This window comes from Eptatretus burgeri, chromosome 1 (assembly GCF_056783735.1).
Source record: "Eptatretus burgeri isolate ZD-2024b chromosome 1, Ebu_testis_v1, whole genome shotgun sequence".
NCBI classification, from domain to species: Eukaryota; Metazoa; Chordata; class Myxini; order Myxiniformes; family Myxinidae; genus Eptatretus; species Eptatretus burgeri.
Genome location: NC_140961.1, coordinates 13,260,394 through 13,279,167, shown reverse-complemented (window position 1 = coordinate 13,279,167; position 18,774 = coordinate 13,260,394). Strand labels below are relative to the sequence as shown.

The 18,774-nt window shown below is 43.5% G+C and overlaps 1 protein-coding gene across 8 annotated transcripts in view; it reads left to right on the top strand.

Moving 5' to 3' along the window:
- The window catches only part of LOC147033891 (mitoferrin-1-like), a 71,578-nt gene extending 61,642 nt beyond the window's left edge, over positions 1 to 9,936 (top strand). For all 8 annotated transcript variants that reach the window (XM_085872258.1, XM_085872243.1, XM_085872252.1 and 5 more), the window contains 2 exons: positions 5,662 to 5,718; positions 7,342 to 9,936. In XM_085872258.1, the coding sequence (XP_085728384.1) occupies positions 5,662 to 5,718; positions 7,342 to 8,144 (860 nt within the window). In that variant the 3' untranslated portion in view covers positions 8,145 to 9,936. The remainder of the gene's footprint in view (positions 1 to 5,661; positions 5,719 to 7,341) is intronic.
- Positions 9,937 to 18,774: the final 8,838 nt, after the last annotated feature.

Here is an 18,774-nt window from a genome sequence, read left to right as displayed (position 1 = left end):
AGACGGTGTGGCCTGCCGTGTTAGGGTGAGTTGCCTCCAGCAGCCAGGAAAAGAAAAAACAAAAAAAACCAACAACAAACAAAAGACCATTGAGGGCCCTGAAGACGCCTGATCATTGATTGCCTGCTGCTGCACTCATCCCCGAATGTTACTTTTATTGTTCTCTCCTCAAGTCACAGGTCCTGAGCCATCGGTAATGTAAATATTGGAAATGTATATAGTTCTAACCCACCTGTTTATTTGTTTAGTTCAAATTTCCGGCAATGTAGATAAGTTGTCCGTATGAGTCTGGTAGTTTAGATACGCAACGCACTAGGTTATTTATTTTTGGGACATGTATTCAAAATGTCGCACTCAGGGATCTGTAGGTAAAATGTACAAGGGGAACCTACACCTGCATGCCACACGAACGTTAACGACTCAGGTCGAGTCTAGAAAAAGGAAGGGGGGGTAGTGTTGCGGTTCTCGGAACCGCTTGCATACAACAGATAGGTCTCCCAAGACAGTTATGCCATTATTATACGTGTAGATGGCTCCCTTCCTTTTGTTTAGCGGGACAACAGGGAGTGCGTTGCGATGATCTAATAGTTAGGGTTGCTAAATCATTTTCCCCTTCATTTCATTCCCAGCTCGTCTTTGTGTTTTCTTCCATTGATCCAGCATGGTCCGAATCCAAGCTTAGCCAGGACTTTATTCCCAACGATCCATTCCTTTTAGCCGGTACGTCCTTGGCAGTGTCGCTCGGCTGCATCCGATCAGGTAAAGTGATCCGGTCCGGTAGAGTGATCCGGTTCAGACAAGGCAGACTGAGGGCGTGTTTCCCCGGTAATTAAACCACGTGATTAATTAGGTAACCCGATTAACCCATAGACGGGAGGACCCGAGGTCACACAGTTGAGTTATTGGCGTCCACAGTCGGTTAAGCGACCCGCCACGTCACAGAATTTTCCGTGTGCGACGGCCTACAATTCCGGGGAGTCTGGTGGGAACCGACATAGCTTCCCCCACCTGGTGACCCATATATATATATATATATATATATATATATATATATATATATATATATATATATATATATATATATATATATATATATATATATATATATATATATAGTCATCCCCCGCTATATCGCAGTTCACCTATCGCTCCCCCGGTTCATCGCGGGTTTTCCCTTGGAACGTAACTAATTTTTTCTGCGGATTCCCCCGGTACATCGCGGTAATAATATGTAAAATATAAATTATTTAAGCAATAAATTATAACGTGTGGTGCTCGACCAGTCACACGACGCACGAGACAAAGTTTCGCTTGTGAACTTCGAATATTTTCTATTTTTTTTTTCTCCAAGCCCCACGATGCTGCCCAAACGCCCTGCACCTTCTAAGGCTTCTGGCAAGGAACCGAAGCGCCAGCCGAAAGTCCTGATGCTCCAGGAGAAGGAAAAAGGTTTGCCGCAGTTGGACGCCATTATGGTTTGAATGAATCGATCATACGCTACATCAAGAAGGACGAAGCCAACATCAGGAGCCTATCAAACCCAATCGTGTTTATACATCGCCCAGCGTTTAATATTCACTCGATATAAATCAAACCCAATCGTGTTTATACACCGCCCAGCGTTTAATAGTCACTCGATATACGTAAATCAAATCCAATCGTGTTTATACACCGCCCAGCGTTTAATATTCACTCGGTATAAATCAAACCCAATCGTGTTTATACACCGCCCAGCATTTAATATTCACTCTATAAATCAAATCCAATTGTGTTTATACACCGCCCAGCGTTTAATATTCACTCTATATAAATCAAACCCAATCGTGTTTATACACCGCCCAGCGTTTAATATTAAGTCGATATACGTAAATCAAACCCAATCGTGTTTATACACCGCCCAGCGTTTAATATTAAGTCGATATACGTAAATCAAACACAATCGTGTTTATACACCGCACAGCGTTTAACATTCGCAATATAGAATATATACACACACCACCACTGATATTAATTCAGCCTGGGAATTTTTTTCCACAGAAACCTGCTCTCTTATGCACAAATTCATCCCACCTCTTCCATTATCTTACCCATCCTCTTACTCTTGGTACTCTGAATCCTGTGTGAGGCTGTTGCTTTAAAACAACTTGCATTCTCCTCCTGGAAGGCAAATCCAACCAAAGGCAACCTCAGATCATTCCACAAAATCTGCAGCAAGTGTGTCTACTCTCAGGAGAGCCAGAAAACATCATCTCTCCAATCTCAAGAATGAGCTTTCAAACTTGTCTCCCAACACTCACACCTGGTGGCGCCTTGTCAAGTCCATCTCTCATGTATGCCTCGCTTCCCTCACTTAAAATGGCACCACAAGGAGGATTCTCACTCGGCGTCTGGCTTTGGAGGCCAACTTTGAAATGTGGCTTGCCCAAGAGAGATCATGGCTGAGAGTGAGACCCAAGAGTTTTAGTGACTGAACCCCTTTGAGAGGGTTGGTGAGAAAATGGATGGGAGGATTTGTAGTACGGTCTTGAGAGACAGACAGACAGAGACACAGAGAGACATTTCTCAGGATCAAAAGACATCTTCCAAGTGTTTGACCAGTTTGTGATTTTTTTTTTTTTGCCAAAGTCTGAGGATGGGGAAGAGGCTGCTGCCTGTCTGACAGGGGGATGGATAATGTCATGGCAAGGAGTGGAGTCATCAGCAAGGAGATAAAGAGGATTTTTCCAAAGAGTCAGTGAGATCATTGATAAAGATTAGGAATAAGATGGGGCCCAGAACACTACCTTGAGGTACTCCAGCCTCAACAGGGAGTGGAGATGAAAGGGTTCTGTTGAGAGCCACACATTTTCTACAAGAGTGGAGGAAGTCAGTAATCCAAGAGTGGAGTTGCCTTGAATTCCATAGGCAGACAGTTTGGAGAACAAGGCAGGATGACAGACTATCAAAGCACGAGATATGTCCAGAGAGACGGCCCTGATCTCATGTGTGATATTGAGAGCATCCATCATTGTTGGGAGAGTCGAAGCAGCATGTCTAAGGTAGAGTGACCAGGTCTGAATCTGAGTTGATGATCTGACATGAGGCTGTAGGAGAAAAGGAATGATTTTAGGTGAACTGTGATGATTGATTCCATGACCTTGCTGATGATTGGAAGTAGAGCAAGGCAATTGGTCTGTAGTTCAGGGGATCAGTTTTTGCACCTTTGTTATGTAATTCTGTGACGTTGGCAGATTTCCAAGCAGATGGAAGATGACAGGGTGAAAAAGGCAGAGAGAGGAAGTCCAAGAGCAGCAAAGCAGGTTTTTAGGACACATGAGCTGATGTCATCTGGTTCAGTTGCAGATTGAGAGTCCAGGGTTGCCAAAAACTATTCCACCTTTTCAGGAGCAAAAGGCAGAATTTAGGAGCAGTTCGGCATGACTGAAGGATTGGTGCAGAGGGTTTGGGGACACAAGATTTGGAAGCAAAAACAGAATTGAGGCATTCGGCCTTTTCACGAGTGGAGTCTGCTGTGGTGCCATTTGAAGAGAGGGAAGGGATGGAAGGGGGAGCATACCCCAAAGACGGACTTGACAAGGCACCACTGGGTTTTAGAGGAGGGACACAAGTTTGAAAGCTTATTCTTGATATTGAACAGATGATGTTTTCTGGCTCTCCTGAGAGTACGCACACGCTCGTTGCGGACTTTGTGGAATGATCCGAGTTTGCCTTCGGTCGGATCTGCCTTCCAGGAGAAGAATGCAAGTTGTTTTAAAGCAACCGCATCATCACAAAATTCAGAGTACCAAGAGTGGGAGAATGGGTAAGATAACTGAAGAGGAGGTGGGATGAATCTGTGCATTACAGCAGGATTCTGTGGAAGAATTCCCAGGCTGAATTAATAGGAGCGGTATTCGTTGGAGGAGAGTAGTCCAAACAGCTCTAATCTGTGAATGATGGGGTTCCACTGTGTGTGTGTGTGTGTGTGTGTGTGTGTGTGTGTGTGTGTGTGTGTGTGTGTGTGTGTGTGTGTGTGTGTGTGTGTGTGTGTGTGTGTGTGTGTGTGTGTGTGTGTGTGTGTGTGTGTGTATATATAATTATTATAATCATTGTAAGGAGATCTTGTTTATTAATTTTTAATTTATTTATATTTTACTTCCACTGTCCCTCTAAAAAAGGTTATCACCCAGCATATAATTTCAAATACCACTTGATAAATACTATTCGCCAGTAAGGTAAACCAGTCTTATAATGTCCACAAAAGCCCAGTTATTTTCATTTTCTAAATGTATTATGTCTTCGTCCATGTTGTCTCCCTTCCTTGTGGGAGCGATGAGACGATCTGTTCAAAACGGGGAGCCAGTAAGGCAGCTTCTTTGGCTAGTTTGGAATTGGGGCGTCCCTGCCTCACAATGTGGCCTAGGGCCGCGGTCGGATTGACCTTTTGTGCCGGGGATCGCAGCCGTGAAATGCGATACGGAAATGCCTGATCCTTCCTCACTGCAGCTCAGGTGGTCCTGTGAATGCAGTGCATTTTATCACCACTCGCAATGCAGCTTGTTCATCACATTTTGTTGTTTATCTCACGATTTACCATGTTTGTTAATAACCATCGCTGTGCTGTGGACGGCAGCTGAATATCACCCTATTTTATATTGAGCAGTGTAGCTTTCCAGCTTCGGTAACTATTCTAATCCGTCTTGAAATGTAGTATCCTTTTGAAACGGAATCCGCTGTCTTCAAAATTCATCCCCCACTCCCACCCCAACCCCCTCCCCTCTCCTCTCCCCTTCCCCAACTCATCGGTCTGCATGCCATTGCCTTTGTTTGCTCATTCTTCAGCTTTTTACGGAATATCCTGCCTGGGATTATTTGTCATCACAAGTCTTCAGTTATGCAGTGGGCTTTTCTACACGTATAGTGATGTTGTGAATTTGGTCGTCGACTTTTATTTGTAAAGTTTATCAAGGTTGTCATGTAATGGGACCGAGTGCAAGTGTTTTTGACCACGGTGAGAGATTGGACTACATATTACATGAAGAACCAAGACCTTGGGAGCCTTGACATGATTTGGACCTGTGTGGTTATGGTGTCGACAAGTTCCAATGCACTTTGGCTCTAAACGGTGTTCATAAGATGATCAAATTGAATTCATCAAGTGCGTAGCGTAATTGTGACCAATCGTAATCGTAGTTACCTGTCATTCTGATAAAGAAAATGTACAAATTATCACTACCTTCTGCATTGTTTTTTTTTAACATTTAATTGGCCAGCAAGAGATGCCATGATGGTACAAAGTACATAACACAATGGAATGGAGTCGATTCTGGGCACATTGATCACAAAGGCATTGACGATGTACAAAGAGCGAAGATACGGTTACAAATCCATTGAAAATGAAAAGATGAACAATAGAATATTTGCAACAGAATGCTGTGCTAAAAAGAATAGATTCATTTTTTGTAGCAAATTTGTTCAAATATAGAAACTGTTGTTGAAACTTCACCTTGTATAAGGAAATCAAAATGTCACTCTTTCATCCTTTTGGACCACAATGCACCAACATGGTCATAGTTGCGTTTTTGATTTCTGTGTTGTGGCGGTATTCGTTTGTCGATTGTTGCTTCATAACGAACGTCGTGTGTCGATCCGTGTTCCGTAACGATCCTCGTGTGTGTGCAGGTGTGGCTGGGTGTGTGGCCACGTTGCTGCACGATGCCACGATGAATCCCGCCGAAGGTAACACAACTGCAAAGTACAAACTAATCAGTGCTGTGACGAGTTATTTGCTTTAACTACCCTTTCATGTGAATAGTTTGGATTTCAATTCAACCAGTTGTGTTCATGTCACGTGAACCCGTGTATCTGAACCCCTGAAACGATCGACGAAATGAACCAAAGATCTACTAAAGCCAGTGTAGTTCAGGATGTACGATAGTTTGAATGTGCTTTACAATTCTGTTTTGTTCTTCCCAGTGATTTGAGTGAAAGTTTCGATTTGGATTTGCTCATTACACAGTATCGTGCCATTCGCACCTATTCGGCTCATCGAATAACTTTTCGACTAATTTCACTTTTCCGTGGTAACAAAACCGCTTTACCCATCCTTGTCGTTACGTGGACAGGTGTCCTGCAATTAGCAACAGAAATGGTATTCTGTCCGCAATTCTGAGATACTTCGCCATTATGGTTCTGCAAATGGGACCTCAGCTGATGTGGGGTGAAGGTTGCACCTTCATTTTAATCCCCGCCTGTTGGACGTCTAGTCTATTGCTGTGGATGGATGTCACATGGTGCAGCTAACAGCCGTTGCGTTCGGGTGACAGGTGGAACTGGACGTTTTTTGGGAAGGTGGGGGTGATGTGAATCACTAGCTTTGCTCAAGCTGAGATTGCGATGCAGTTCCCTTTTAATTATTTATTTTATCCGAAATTAATGAACACGCACAGTCATGACTGAGGATTTATCAGAATTCCACATTGCTAACCATCTCTCTCTCTCTTTCTCTTTATCTTTCTCTTTCTCTCTCTCTCTCTCTCTCTCTTTCTCTTTCTTTCTCTCTTTCTCTTTCTCTTTCTCTTTCTTTTTCTCTTTCTCTTTCTCTTTCTCTTTCTCTTTCTCTTTCTCTTTCTCTTTCTCTTTCTCTTTCTCTTTCTCTTTCTCTCTCTCTTTCTCTTTATCTTTCTCTTTCTCTTTCTCTTTCTCTTTCGTAGTACAGACATTTGATCCATGTTATGGCGAACATTAGCGTGTTTATGTTTTCATTCGATAACAAAATGAAGGACAGCTTGATATCAATGCAAGACTTGCCTTGCTTTTCATCCCATTCGTTGTTCTCACGCTGCTTGGTGTCTGTATTGCACTTCTTGCTTTTGCTAAACTGCAACAAAAGCCTATTTGCAGAAGTTTCTCTTATTTTTGAGGCAAACTACCCACCAGGTATGTGGTTTGTCATCCTTTGTTTGCTTTTTCACAAGGTTTTATTTGCCAAGATGAGTGTTTGGAAAGGTTTAATCTGTCGCTAGTTTGAGTGTACGACGCACCTTTTGAAGAAATGATATGGATGTTTGCCTTTTAATTGTTGTGTATATGAACTAATTTTCATGTTTTGCATCGGATCTTGTGCCCTGGCTTGGCACATGTTACGTTCCATGGCTGAACCCGACAAACTACCGATGTTCGACTTCATCGATCCTGGATTCTGAAAACGCGCCAATAATTTGCAACACGATCCTCCTGCTCTCCATGCCGAACGTCCATCTTTATTTCACCCTGTCCGAATGACTCTGCTGTTTGTTTGTTTGGGGGTGTTTTCTTGCCGAGCCCAACATCTCCTTTACTTTGCCACGATGTGCACGTTAGTGGTGAAGCAGCGACTTCAGATGTACAACTCTCCCTACCGTGGAGCCGTGGACTGTGTCGCGTGCGTGCTACGTGTTGAGGGCCTGCGGGCTTTCTATCGCAGTTACCCGACACAACTCGCCCTAAACCTGCCTTTTCAAAGTTTGCACTTTGTGACTTACGAAGCGAGCCAGGAAATGATGAACGACCGGCGTATATACAGTCCCATGACGCACATGTTGTCGGGCGGAATCGCCGGAGGTCTGGCGGCGGCCGTCACCACCCCGTTGGACGTGTGTAAAACTCTGCTCAATACCCAAGAAGTGGCCTTGGCACAGATGGGTGGGTGTGGGCAAGACTTTCCAGGGACTCCTCTGGGCATGCCATTCGGGAATTCACGTGCTGATTATTTAGCTCCTGGCACCGTCAAATCAGCCTGGGGTACGGCCACCTCGGCCACAAGGACTAACCCCGCTATCGGAGCCAAACCCACTTTGGAAATGCGTGCTGGTACGCCAAAGACTGGAGCCACCATTTTGGCACTCCTCCAAGTGTACCAGGCACACTGTCGACAAGAAAGTCGTCCGGCAAGCCACGCCTTGGGTGCAACAAGCTTTTATAGTGGTGGAGGCAAGCGACCGCCACATTGCCACCCACCGCACTACCTTAAAGGGCTTTTGATGGCCTTCAGAACGGTATACCGGCTTGGCGGCCTCACGGCTTTCTTCCGTGGCGTGCAGGCACGCATCTTATACCAAGTACCTTCCACTGCCATATCGTGGTCTGTTTACGAATTTTTCAAACATTCTTTTGCCACTCACTAATGCTTAATGTTTATTCGGCCATTTTTATAACTACCTTTTCCCACCATTTGATTCACGTTTTGGGTTGGTTCTTTCAAACCTGATTTTAATGCTGAAATTACATCTGATATCTCACACATTGTTCTGCTCCATTTGTGATACCATGTTCATCATTTTCTCCCATCCATATTTACACTCCTTCAGCTTTATGCACTGATCATGTCAACTCGTACTTGGAAGCTTTGGATTTGTTACACGTGATCCCTTTAACAAAGGAATAGCCATAAAACCATTTATTATTTAACTCTCGTCTTCAGGCCTTCTCCATTTTTCGTCTTTCTCCTCCTCATGCTCTCCCTAATGTCCGTCCCTCTCCTGGTGCTGCTGTACCTCCTTTGTCTCTCTTGCTTTCCCTCCTTACGATTCCTCTCTTCCTCCCTCTCCTTTTCCATGCTCTTCCTTCTCTGTCGCTCTCCTCATGCCCTCCCTCTCTTTCTGTCGCTCTCCTCCTCATACTCCTTCTGACTCCCCATGCTTCCTTTTCTTTGCCCCTCTGTCATTTTACGAGTACTTCTTGTCAGTGAATATTAATTTGTTTCGCACAATTTTTGTCAAAGGTCAGGTGTCCTTATTAGTTTACCCCATGCGAATTCAGGTTTGAGCATTGTGACATTGCTTTCTATTGTTGAGACAGCAATGGTACCTTTATGTATAGCCTATTATGCATAGTTTTTTGTTGTTGTTGCAAATCTGTTGGTATCATACCTGGCTGATGGTTTTTAAAGACAACAGGAATGTGTTGTGCATGTTTCTCATTGGCATGACATTTCATACTGATACTTCTATGATTTTATGCTGCTGGATGTTTTGCTGTTTCGCCATTATTGTTGACTTTACATTGGTGTCTGAAAGTTTCCATGGCCACATTGTTCACCTGGTCGCAACACACCTCAATTTGTCCCGAAAGTTGCTCTTTAAAATCCATAGCTCAATATCGGCAATGGAAGTTTCACCATTTGATCAAAAGTCGAGCTGCTTTGTCCTGCTCTGGTGGATTTTGATGCTGTGTTGGGTCTCTCGGCGATCAGCCTCGTACCCTGGACACGGTGCTTGCTGTCAAATGGGGGTGCCTCATTTTCTGTGATTGAGGTCAGCTCTGTCGATACGTTGATTCATGCAATTTATTGCACGATCACATGATGTATTCCTTCTTTGGAGTTACGCCATCCAGAGCAGACCCATCTTGCCCAACTGCAAGTAGCTTTTTCTTTTTTGTTACCGGATCTTTAGTTTTTTTTAGCTTAGTCGGATCTTTAGTTTTTTGTTGTTACCGGATCTTTAGTAAGCACTCTGTCCCAGGCAGAGACGTGCATGCACCTGTGGGTGGTGGCACGGTACTTCCTGCCTGAGTAAGCAGACTCAGAAGTAATGCACTGCACAGACGCACAATTTTTTTACTACGTGCCTTATACTTTTACCATTTCTACCACGAGGGGGCTGTTGAAAGCATTTTGATGGGTGTTGCACTCCATTTAAAATATTCTGAGCATGTGGTTTTGTTCCAAACAAAAGGTAATCCCCAACAAGAATAAACACTATGTTCATGATCACAATGGAACGAGTTTCAGAAGGTTTAAGCTCAAACATCCTTTAAGCTTTGCATGTCTCACAATTATGGCACAAACTTTCATAACTAAGTTTGCATTCAGTTTTTGGTTGCTGACCCTTTTTTTTGTTGTTGTTGTTGAAGAAGCATTTATGTAAAACAAGGTCAAAGTAAACCTGGCTTTTGAATGAGGAAGCTAAAACTCAACCTGGCCTGATTGTGTACCCTTGGTTATGGCTTTGGTAGATCGATGTTAAAGTTTGCGTGGATTTCCTGAGGTCCATTCCATGCAGTCATTATGGAGGACAAGTCGTGAGGATTATCGTTTGGAGAAATAGAACGTGATCGGCCAAGACTTTCCCAATATTGAGGAAGCTCTGCAAAATAAAATAAAAAATTTGGTTCACCTATGGAATATTAATTGGCTTTTGAATGGCCGAGTGGTGCATGTGTGGGGTACTGGTGGAACGTGCATTGAAGAAGTGAAGAGACGTTTCAAAAATATTTTGTAGTCATGGAGAGGTGTGCAAAGTGGATGGTGTGAAGTGCAGGGATGTGTGGAGTTGTGCTGTCTACTGCTAAAACTGTCGGTGTACTGTTGTCCCTCAAAATGATGGGGAGAACATGTAATTATTTGTGATGATGGAATAACAATAAAAAAAAAACTGTCAGAGGAATCGGAAAAGATTTGTCAACTTTTTAATCCCAGTCCGACTCCGAAAGCCCATTGGGGTTGGGGTTATAATTATTACGAGCAGAATACCCACCCTATGGGCGATCTTGTTCCAGGCGTGAAATATGTTCTTCTGAAGTATACCTTTTATTTGGGCGGTGTATAGGTAACCGACAGCTCAGTGGAGACAAAAAAACAACCCGTGTTACCTCACCGCACTGAAAAACGTGGGGATAGGAAGGCTATAATGCCGGGTCCCGCTAGTTGCAGGGGGATACGTTCCTGAAAAAATTCCGCGAATGTCGGCATTGTTTAAAAATAAATAAATAAATTTAACATGGTCTAGGCTTGTGGAATTGCGATTACACAGAACAAATCAGGACACAACAACATACCAAGGGGAAACAACAGCAGGACGGAGGGAGAAAGTAATTGGAGATGGACAAACAAGGGATGCAGGTAACGAGCGGTAAGGGAGAGCGGTAATGGAGAACGCAAAGGGTGGACAATATGGATACATAATCAAAATTGTGTTTGACCAGTTTGTGATTTTTGTCTTGGTCTGAGGAGAGGGTACATGCTGCTGCCTGTCTGTCAGAAGGATGAGAGATGTCACGGCAGAGAATGGTGTCATCAGCAAAGAGGATTTTCCAGAGTCAGTTGGATCATTGATGAACATTACGAATAATAATTGTGGCCAAGAACACTGCCTTGGGGAACTCCAGCCTTGACAGGGAGTGGAGATGAAAGGGTTCCATTGAGAGCCACACGTTGGGTCCGAGAGTGGAGGAAGCCAGTAATCCAAGAGTGGAGTTGGGCTTGGATTCCATCGGCAGACAGTTTGGAGAGCAAGGCAGGATGCCAGACTGTATCAAAAGCTTGAGATATGTCCGGAGAGACGGCCCTGATCTCATGTCTGATGTAGAAGCAGCATGAGCAAGGTTGGAGTAACCAGGTCTGAATCCGAATTGATGATCTTAGATGAGGCTGTTGGGGAAAAGGAATTATTTTATGTCAACTGCAATAATGGATTCCATGACCTTGTTGATGATTGGAAGTGCAGTTAACGAATTTGTCTGTAGTAAAGGGGATCTGTGTTTTGCACCTTTTTAATGTAATGCTGTGATGTTGGCTGATTTCCAATTTCCCAGCTGGATATAGGAGACCAATCCTGAAACGTTAAAAAAAATAAGAAACCGCGAAGCACAAAAATGGCGAACCAGTTCACATTTTGTGACCCACGAATCCACGGGGTCCGCAAATAGCGTGGTCTGACGGAACTGTTAATCTTTGAGATTGTAATACCCTCTTTCACCTGGAGGTGGTGCTACACGATACATATTTAAATAGAAAACTTGCGTCCCCCTCCTTCCCACCACCCCAAGACTACAGGCAAAGATTAAAAACACCATTTTACATTAATTTTGGTCATGCTGATCTTATATTGCAAGTCTGGATGTAATCAGCCCAGAAATGTAGGAGTCGCCGCGCGACAAACAAACACCAGTCCATGAATTATCGAAAAGATTTCCCAGCGGACGCAAAGTACAAATTGAGACTAAGCAATTGGTTCGCTTTGTCTGTATGTCTGTCTCCAATGAATGTCGGTTCATGATTGAGGAACGACTTGATTTCAATTGAATGTTGCATTTTGAACACGAATCGGAAAAGAAACCTGTAGTTTTGCAGTACTTTGGCTCTGAATTTGTCCCGATCACACAGAGATGAGAGAGAATTTCTTTCTTTGTCTGCCTGGAATGATTTTAAATTTTGTTTGACTGCCAGACAAACGGGAAACTTGCTGTTTATAAGGACGTCGTGAAGGACCCAAACAACAGGCACGAAGAACTAATGTGACGTGTTGGATTGGGTGGTGTCATAGCCACGAGGTAAAACCCAGAATTAATTTATTTAGATGCCTTTAAACCTTTATTCAAATAGAATTATATACTTGAACAGTGGAACACAAATCGCCTTCATAATACTTCCAAGAACCATGCAATGTATGATGTGTATAGCATGAGAGGGCATGGCAGGTGAGAGAGTGCAGTATCAAGTTGAGGAAGAGGCCGCTGATATGACTATGTCCAATTCCGATTGACGCTGCATTCTATTTCAGTAGTGCTAAACTTCCAGATTTTTAAACATTCTTTAAAAACATTATTTTATTAAAATGGAAGTGTATATTTAAACACTGCGCAGGGTATCGTGTTCTATGAACTCTCAAGTTCCAAGTCATCATCATATTGTTTTCTCCAAAGAGGTGAAATTGCTCCAAAGACTTGGTATTCAAAACCACTGAACTGATTAATCCAAAACTTCACATATCATCAATGGATCGGTGCACTGCATGTTTGGATAAGTACTTTAAAATATAAAACATTAGCTCTCTCAAAACCGGCTTGGCTAGGTACTTTAGAATGAAAACGGTCAGTTAAATTCTTGAAAATAAAAAGCCTGGCATAGATCAATAAAAATGCCCTTTTGTTTTTTTCAGTGTCGGGAAGTTAATAAATTTCAATGGATAAAATTGGTAACTGGTATGGACAAGTTGTCGGCTAAACTGGTTCTTTCCGGTTTTTGGTTCAGATAACATTGCTATGTGAGTGGGGGGGGGGAGAAGGATATCGGTGCTGTGCAGGGAGGGGGAAGGATAACGGTGCTGTGCAGGGAGTGGGGGAGGATAACGGTGCGATGCAGTGAGTGGTGGGGGTAATGTCGCCAAGTAGTGAGGGGAGGGGCTTAACGTTGTGGGGGGTCGGTGTAACGGTGCCATGTGAGCGGGGCGGGGGTAACGTCACCATGTAGTAAGCAGGGGTGGAAGGGGGGGGGTAGCGTCGCCATGTAGTAATCGGGGGTTAACGTCACCATGTAGTGACCGGGGGTTAATGTCACCATGTAGTGACCGGGAGTTAACGTCGCCATGCAGTGATCGGGGGTTAACATCACCATGTCGTGATCGGGGGTTAACATCACCATGTAGTGAGCGGGGTGAAATGTCGCCATGTAGTAAGCTGGGGGGGGAGAGCATCGCCATGTAGTGACCGGGGGTTAACGTCACCATGTAGTGACCGGGGGTTAACGTCACCATGTAGTGACCGGGGGTTAACGTCACCATGTGACCGGGGGTTAACGTCGCCATGTAGTGATCGGGGGTTAACGTCACCATGTAGTGATCGGGGTGAAATGTCACCATGTAGTGATCGGGGGTTAACGTCACCATGTAGTAAGCTGGGGGGGTAGCATCGCCATGTAATAATCGGGGGTTAACGTCACCATGTAGTGACTGGGGGTTAACGTCGCCATGTAGTGAACGGGGGTTAACGTCACCATGTAGTAAGCTGGGGGGGGGTAGCATCGCCATGTAATAATCGGGGTTAACGTCACCATGTAGTGACCGGGGGTTAACGTCACCATGTAGTGAGCGGGGGTTAACGTCGGCATGTAGTGATTGGGGGGTAACGTCGCCATGTAATGAGTGGGGGGTAATGTTGCCATGTGGTGAGATGTGATAACATCGCCATGTAGTGAGATGTGCTAATGTCGCGGGGGGGGGGGGTTGGGGGTGTAACGTCGCCATGGACAACTTCATCCATTAAGCAAGAATGTATTACCTACTTTAAGTTAATTACGTGGCTCTGAAAATGTTTTGGTAGTGCTTCGTATTCGTGTGTTGAACAAACAAGAATGACCACACTGTAGTCACAACCTGCAATACAAAATATTATATTTTTCACCTCCTCTGTCCACTCAACTCACTCATCTTTGCTGTTGTAATGGCTCAGATTACATTATCTAATCTGTCTCATGAACCTTGTGCAGTGTCTGTCCCATGTTCCAATGTGAATGAATAAGATTAGATAGATAAGATTCATCGTGATTGGCATGGGATTTACCTTTAGACACATGCAAGCATGGAAACGGCCGTACAACAACGATGATGATGATGATGATGATGATGATGATGATCTGTGTATTTCCATAATTTCAGGACAAAACAGAAATTAAATTTTGAATTTTAAAATGTTTGACGATTCCCTGGAAATTTCTCTCCAACAGCTTTAAAATGATCAACTTTCCTCGAAAATAAACAACAGCACCAATCTATATTTAAAAAGAGCTCGGTCTCGGCGTGCGTCCGTCCATCCAGCCGTGTGACTATATGTCTTATTTACATAATGCTGGAATGTACCCTTCGACCCTTTTGACTGCCAAGACCCTCAGGACCCTTAAGACCCCAAAGACATAGAAGACTCCAAGGACCCAAAAGACCCTGAAAACCCACAAGATCCCAAAGACCCAAAAGTCACCAAAGACCCAAAAAGACGCTGAAGACCCAAAAGCCCCTTTCGACCCCTTGGACTTTCACACCATTTTGACCCCTTACAGCTTACACGCTTCAGAGAGCTTAGACCCATGACCACTTAGATCACTTGGACCTTCTTGTATCACAAATTAAATTTCAAATAAATATAATATGACCAATAACACAAATAAATTTGTAGAAAGGTAATGCTTGTGTTGATTGTGAACTCTTACCAACACAGAAAATCTGTATGTAACGTCAATCTCTGCAACGATGTGTGGAGAGGCGAGCGTAGCAAGTCAATCCACGCTCGTTTTAATTACACATAACCCCATACCTTTAATGATTGTTTAAAAAAACAAAAGTGTGTGTGTGTGTGTGTGTGTGTGTGTGTGTGTGTGTGTGTGTGTGTGTGTGTAACAGGAGAACATGTACATTTTCCACTTCAGTATTTGTAAGAAAGTAGATTTATTTTGGTTACCCAGGTTTGGGACATGGAATTTTTGGCAGTGTCCTGTCATTGTCATACTACCATACACTAAATTGTCAAATTTACTATACACCATACACTAAATTGTCAAATTTACTATACATCATACACTAAATTGTCAAATTTACGATACATCATACACTAAATTGTCAAATTTACGATACATCATACACTAAATTGTCAAATTTACGATACATCATACACTAAATTGTCAAATTTACGATACACCATAAACTAAATTGTCAAATTTACGATACACCATAAACTAAATTGTCAAATTTACTATACACCATAAACTAAATTGTCAAATTTACTATACACCATACACTAAATTGTCAAATTTACAATACATCATACACTCTAATTGTGAGTATCGGTTACACTGAGCACACAAAACATGACAATTTCATGATGGGACAACGTTGGGCCTAAAATTATGGAAATGTATGTGTGTTGCCTCCGTTTTGTCATGCGTTTGTGCGTCGATGGAGGTGGACACTTTGAAACATGATCGGTCTCCGTACGTATACAAACACACACAACACATCCTCTTTTCAATGTCTTTACCTAGTCTTTTTCCCCCCACTTTGAGGTTAATTGTTCGATATGCTGTAAAATTTGTCAAGTCAGTCACCCTTCCGAAACCACCTGACTTCACGAACTATTGAAGATCTTTCCTTGAACCCTCCAGTAAGAAGGTTTTGGTTTGAATCTCCATCTCCCGATTATAGATTATGCATTCCTCCTTCGAAAAGAGAAGAGTGGTAAAAAGGTAAGGCACTTTTAGGATGTAATTGGAAATGGTTGTATGTGCATTCTCTCGAAGCTAAGGTGAGAATTTAAAAGGATTTGCAAGCAGAGCGATGAATTACACTGGTCTGCGTCATTTCAGAGGTCTAGGTTTTCTCAACGGTTCCTATATGCTTTTTGCATGCTGAATTTAGAAATGTATCTCATTTCGCTCAATCAGGTCAAGTGTGTCATTATGTGTATAGTTTGTACATTTTCTGTCAATGTAAGTCCGATTTTGAATTTTAAAAATGCTAATTAAAAATAACAAAAGTTTTGATTATTTTTTTCCTTAAAATTGAGATAGAAAATTAAAATTCCCTTAAAAAACTTGACCTGATTGAGCGAAATTAGATACATTTCTGAATTCAGCATGCAAAAAACATATAAGATCCCTTGAGAAAACCTCGACCCCTGAAAAAAAATATTTCAAATGCAGCCCAGTGTTATCCGTGTTCTTTGGACGTTTACTCGATTCATCTGGAGAGCGTTTTGTGATGTAATGATGTGAACACGTCATGCCCTTCAAGCTTGAGAGATGTCATTTGGGGCAACTTAACCCCAAATTAACCCCCACATTTTGATGACTTTCTATTTTGTTTGTTTTATTCTATTTGAGCACAGCTCTTATGTTTTGCTCATATATCGAGGGGAATGAAATTCCTTTCCTCCACCTGAGTCTGATTTAAAGCTTGATCTTCATTGCTCTTACAACTGTTGTGGTTCATTTTAATGTTGCTTGAGATGCGTGGTGTAATCTACGGCTACCTGTATAACAATAATCACATTGTTGGCCTTTGGATTATTGCTGGTATCCAAAGGCTAATTTAACTTTATGAACAGCTGCCTTACTCTGCACACCTGTAATGTTCACCTGTACATCGATTGATGCTCACCTTGAATGTTTGAACTGTGTTGGTGCTTAAAATCAAAACCAATTTGATGTGATTAATTCAGGCGAGGTCGAGGCCGTTTCTGTCTATACGATGAGAGATGTCTGTTTGTCTGTCGCCATTTTTCTCAGAGATGGCCGAACACATCTCCGTTAAGCTTTCAGACGTTCATAAGTGAGTGCCGGAGAGTGTTTCAGGCAAAAGCAATTTTTGAAAATTTTGAAAAGAACAGTTGGATTATTTTTATATATATATATATATATATATATATATATATATATATATATATATATATATATATATATATATATATATAGTGTTATGGTTGTGGAAATTCGCATTACACCATAAAGAGTCCTCAGGTGAGATATCGATAAGTCCATGTGTAGTTAGCCCAAACCCGTTGTGTAGAGGGAATTTATGTGATCCATCCGGGCTGCGACGCTTTGAGTTAGCCATTTTTCTGTTCTATCTTTTATTTCAAACAAACAGCATCTCCAACCACGCCATCCCCACCACAGCGCCAACCACACTACAACCACGCCACCTCCACCACCTACGCTACCACATCTTCGCCACTCGCCATTCAATAAGCACCGTGCGGTCACGATCTCCGCGGAAGAACAAAAACCACCAACGATGCTTGTGGGCTTTTCCCGCCATTTTTCCCCACGCTTGGTGTGAAGGAAGGGGGAAGGGCAGCTCGCCGCCGATTGGTGGATGAACGGCATGAGGCGGTCGGGGTGATGGAACGCCCCTTTTCGGGGAACCTTTTCGAAGGAGGGTGGAGCCGAAAACGGGGCGGGGCGAATGGGCGGAGCCGGCCCCTACAAAAGGGACGAATGAGTTGGTTCAGGGGTTTTTTGGTTGGTTGCTCGGTTGGTTCGGAGTTGTGTGGAATTCGAAGTGAGCCTTCTGGTTCGGGTCGCGAGCTCGTGGTTCCTGCACTGTTCGGCGATCCTCACGCGGGCCCTGGGACCCCGTGCACGAGCGCGGGAAGTAGCGCCGAACGAGCCCCGTCCGTTCCCCCAAGAGCCCCGTCCGAGCTGTCGGGCGGACGACGCGAGCTACGCGCGGGAGAAGGACTCGACGCACCCAGGGAAGTCGCGACTTCCTTTTCTTTTGGGGTTTTGTGTAAATGTCTGTGGGTGGCGCCAGTCCATAAAGTAGAACTGTGTAAGTGTTGCCATGTGTAAGTCTTATTCGGTATTAACTCTGCGTGTCCTTGCTTTTGTTTCTTTCGTTTTATGTGCATTTCTCTTTTGCTGTAATATACGTGCTTCCGTGTGTCGCGCAATAAAGTGCGGCTTGTTGAACTTGTTCCCCGTTTCGCTGTGTCCTTTCCTTTGTTTGAATTTCCATCTTGCATCAGGTAGTGGGTTTAAAACGCCCGGTAATTAATCGGAACCGTCAAGGCCGACGATAACTCCGCTCGGTTATCCCTGTAATACAGAACGAACCGCTTAAGCGGTTCGTGTCCGGAGTGGGCCTGTGGCGTGGTACGATCGTCCGGTCCACCACTCACGCAGGTACTTAGGTAGGTCGAATTTGGCGAGCAACCCTATCCTGTGCGGGTGGGCAATTGGCACGATCGTGGTGAGGTAAAACCCCCACCCGTGACTGGCTCCGGGCGATAGTTCCCGGAGGGTCACGACTGAATTGTCCGTTCCGGTGGGCGAGGCGGCCGCCAATCGAGTGAAGCGGCTGATCGCACGCCGGCGGGCGCGAATTCGCAACAAAAAAATATATATATATATATATATATATATATAATTTTTAACCACTCAAAAGTGTCTAAGCCTTTGTAACTCTGTAAAAGGTAATATTGAATGATCCCCGACCCTATTCCTTAGTGGGTGTTGGGAAGTGTTTTAAACATCCCACAAAAAAAGAG